The 3,076-nt window shown below is 35.6% G+C and overlaps 1 protein-coding gene across 1 annotated transcript; it reads right to left on the bottom strand.

Moving 5' to 3' along the window:
* Window positions 1-248: 248 nt before the first annotated feature.
* LOC125051279 lies at window positions 249-1,171 on the bottom strand. The gene is made up of 2 exons (XM_047651490.1): window positions 1,011-1,171; window positions 249-540 (listed from the first exon to the last, which is right to left on the bottom strand). Exons 1-2 carry the CDS (start codon window positions 1,169-1,171, stop codon window positions 249-251), a joined length of 453 nt encoding a protein of 150 aa, XP_047507446.1.
* Window positions 1,172-3,076: the final 1,905 nt, after the last annotated feature.

Below are 3,076 nucleotides of genomic sequence, written 5' to 3'. Positions count from 1 at the left end.
TCTAACGCGTGTACATAAGTACACACACACGTTTTTTTTTAAATTTATTAAATAATGCGGCTTTAGAATATAATAAATTTTATATGCTTTTTAATAAACAATTTAATTTAAATACTATGCAAATTTAAACGCCATACTTACATTATTTTAGTTTTTTTTTTGTAAATAAGTAAAAGAGTGGTTAAAAAATAACAATTTTATTAGAACATAATTATGATAATACATATATATAAAATAATTATTAAAAATTAAAAACCTTGACATGAACGGAACGATTCGTATGGATTAAAAGCGTTTCTTATCTTTCTTTTATTATTCTTGTCATAATATACACGAACTTTCTCTGTGCCGCATTTTTCTGGCTTGATCTCGTTTTCCATATAAACCTCAAACTCTGATTTAGGGACCGGTTGAGTTTTATCATCGAATAACCCAAAACCTTTATCAACTTTCATATCAACGGTTTTCACAGAAAAGTCAGATTTTTGTTGTTCAAGTGGAAATTTTGAATCCGCGACTTTAAAACTTTTCAGTTCCACACTGAAATATTAAAAATAACATTTTAAATGATCATGAAACATATTCAGAAATCTGAGGCCCAGACCTAAAGAGGTTGTAGCGCCACTGATTTATTTATTTTTTATTTTAATAAGACAAATCTCTAAGGACACGCCCTATTTGTAATAAGTATGAATTGTTTCGAGCCTTTTCATTTTTAAAAGCAATGTTGTAGCTGATGAGTTTTGTCTGAGAAAATGGTTATGATTAGTTTTAGTAACAAAGTTAGAACCGTAAAAAGTCAATCAAAATGTAGTTCCAAGAGCTGTCAAACCATTTTTTCTGTTACAGTTACATATTTGACAGCGCTCAAATGTCATTGTCATTGTCAAATTTCTAAAATTAAAACCTCTCGATGCAAGAATATGCTTTATAGTGACTTCTTTCCTTTCATGAATCTTATTAAAGCCGATACAGTGTTAGAACAAGAAATAGAGATACTGGTACATTACCCATAACTTGAATCGTCAGCAAAGTATTTCACGTGTACAGGATTGCCTTCCCTATCTTTATACGTATATGTTCCCACAACTGTTCCATTTGGATATCGCCGTTCATCTTTTAATTCAGAATTATCAGGATCTATTCTTTCTATAGGATAGGCTAGAAACATATTCAACTAAGTTATCTTCTTTGTTAAAGTGCCAGACCGTGGATCATCATTACTGGGAAACTTTGAAGGTCTACGAGTTTCCTATGATTCCTAGCCCACAACCCTAACAACATATTCTTAGGCAACTGGCTTACTATACTTTTGTTTACTAGATTTTTTTTTTAAATAGAACAGGGGACAAACGGACAAGAGGCTCACCTGATGTTAAGTGATACCGCCGCCCATGGACGCTCTCCACTGCCAAAGGGCTCGCGAGTGCGTTGCCGGCCTTTTATTCAAAGTCAAAAGTCATTTATTCATATAGGTAACACAATGTACACTTATGAACGTCAAAAAAGGAAGGGAATTTAAGAATTGGTACGCGCTGTTCTTGAAGGACCCTAAGTCGAATTGGTTGGGCAGCTGGTTCCACCTAGTGGTAGCGCGTGGCAACAATTGCCTTAAGAAACGCTTAGTTGTGAAACGACGGACGTCGAGGTGAAACGGGTGGAATTTCGTATTCTGCCTCGACGTCCGATGATGAAAAAATACTACTTTATGTATATAAAACGTATAAAAATAACAGTTATGGATTCATGCATACCATCTATATGGATACCGAACTTGGTTTTATAATAAGGCTAATAAGAAGATTGGAGTAGGTATGCTAAAGAGCTAACGAGCTTTCTATTCTTCGGTTGAAAAGATAACGTAGAAAACTGTGTTACAAACACATTCAAAAAAGTTAAAGTGGAACGGTCACGTTGCCGGCGTTTGTGATAACAGATGAGTCAAAAAGACCCTTACTTGGAATGGCCCAGTGGGAAGAAAAAAAGGAATCCCACATTAAAACTTGGAAGAGGAAATGAAAGAGATAGGGGGAAAGATTGGAAAATAGTAGCGAAGACGAGAGACAAATTGAAGAATTAGCAGGAGCACTTCACTGCGTCGTCTACTAATATTAAATATAATCCCTTTTATTGTACTCGAATACAGGCTTTCTTTTATAAAAAAACTATTGAAATGTCTAGTATTCGCTGTTTACCTGCGACTATAAGTACTATAACATTATGAGAAAAAAGAAAACAAATTATGAACTTCATCCTTTGAAAGCTCTGCATATTCAACACAGTTCTAACGTATACCACTGTAATGTCTTTAAACTTAAAGCTTTAACCACATTAAAGAAATAAAATCATTTTACATCTGTTATTACTGTCAAAAGTTCAAAAATGACATTGTAATATTTTAAAGCAAAAAAGGTATCAAAAAAGTTTGCATTTAAAATCATACATCCACACTTTCCACTAAATGACGCGAGTGCGAGAGTGTGGACGGTTCTCTCATGTCCCCTCGTCTTGCCTCGCCTTGTCTCGCTGCCGCTCCGTTTTGTATCGGTTTTTTGGGCACGAGTTAAGAGGAACGCCAGGGGGCGAGGTGAGGGAATCGACCAATCTCTCACGCTCGCTCACTTTGTAGTTAACTGCTGCATCGCAAGGTTTTTATCATGACGGAATGCAGTTGAAGCTTTGCCAATTGCTTTCAGGGAATTATGGATTGGTATTTGGAATCCAAACGCAATCAGTTAAGCAAAAAAACTATAATTAATCTTTTAGAGTACACCTAAGAAAAAATGAGTCTAAAATTAAATTTGATCCGGCATGGTAAGATATTTTTTATTTCGATTTGAAATATACACGTAAGGTATTATAATGTTGGATCATAAAGTAGCTAACGCAGTCAGTCCAATCACCTTCATCATGTAGTAGATGTAGCGAGCAACTAACTAAATCGATAGTGTGGATGGCTACTTTTCGTGTAGTCTGCACTGTCTGTTTGCCTCGCGAGAGTCTGCAGCCGGCTTTAAACAGCGCCTCTATAAAGTCGCCGAGTCTACTCGAGGCCAGCCGAGATCAAAGTGTGAGA

Source organism: Pieris napi, chromosome 7, assembly GCF_905475465.1.
Source record: "Pieris napi chromosome 7, ilPieNapi1.2, whole genome shotgun sequence".
Taxonomy (NCBI): Eukaryota; Metazoa; Arthropoda; class Insecta; order Lepidoptera; family Pieridae; genus Pieris; species Pieris napi.
Note: the sequence above shows the minus strand (reverse complement) of the source record. Positions and strands in the feature narration are given on the sequence as shown.

Excerpts from the sequence above, each read along its gene's own strand:
- LOC125051279 (XM_047651490.1), bottom strand. The coding sequence starts at position 1,171 with ATGTTTCTAGCCTATCCTATAGAAAGAATAGATCCTGATAATTCTGAA. Across the intron at positions 541-1,010 it reads GCTGACGATTCAAGTTATGG|TGTGGAACTGAAAAGTTTTA; the intron begins GTAATGTACCAG and ends TTAATATTTCAG.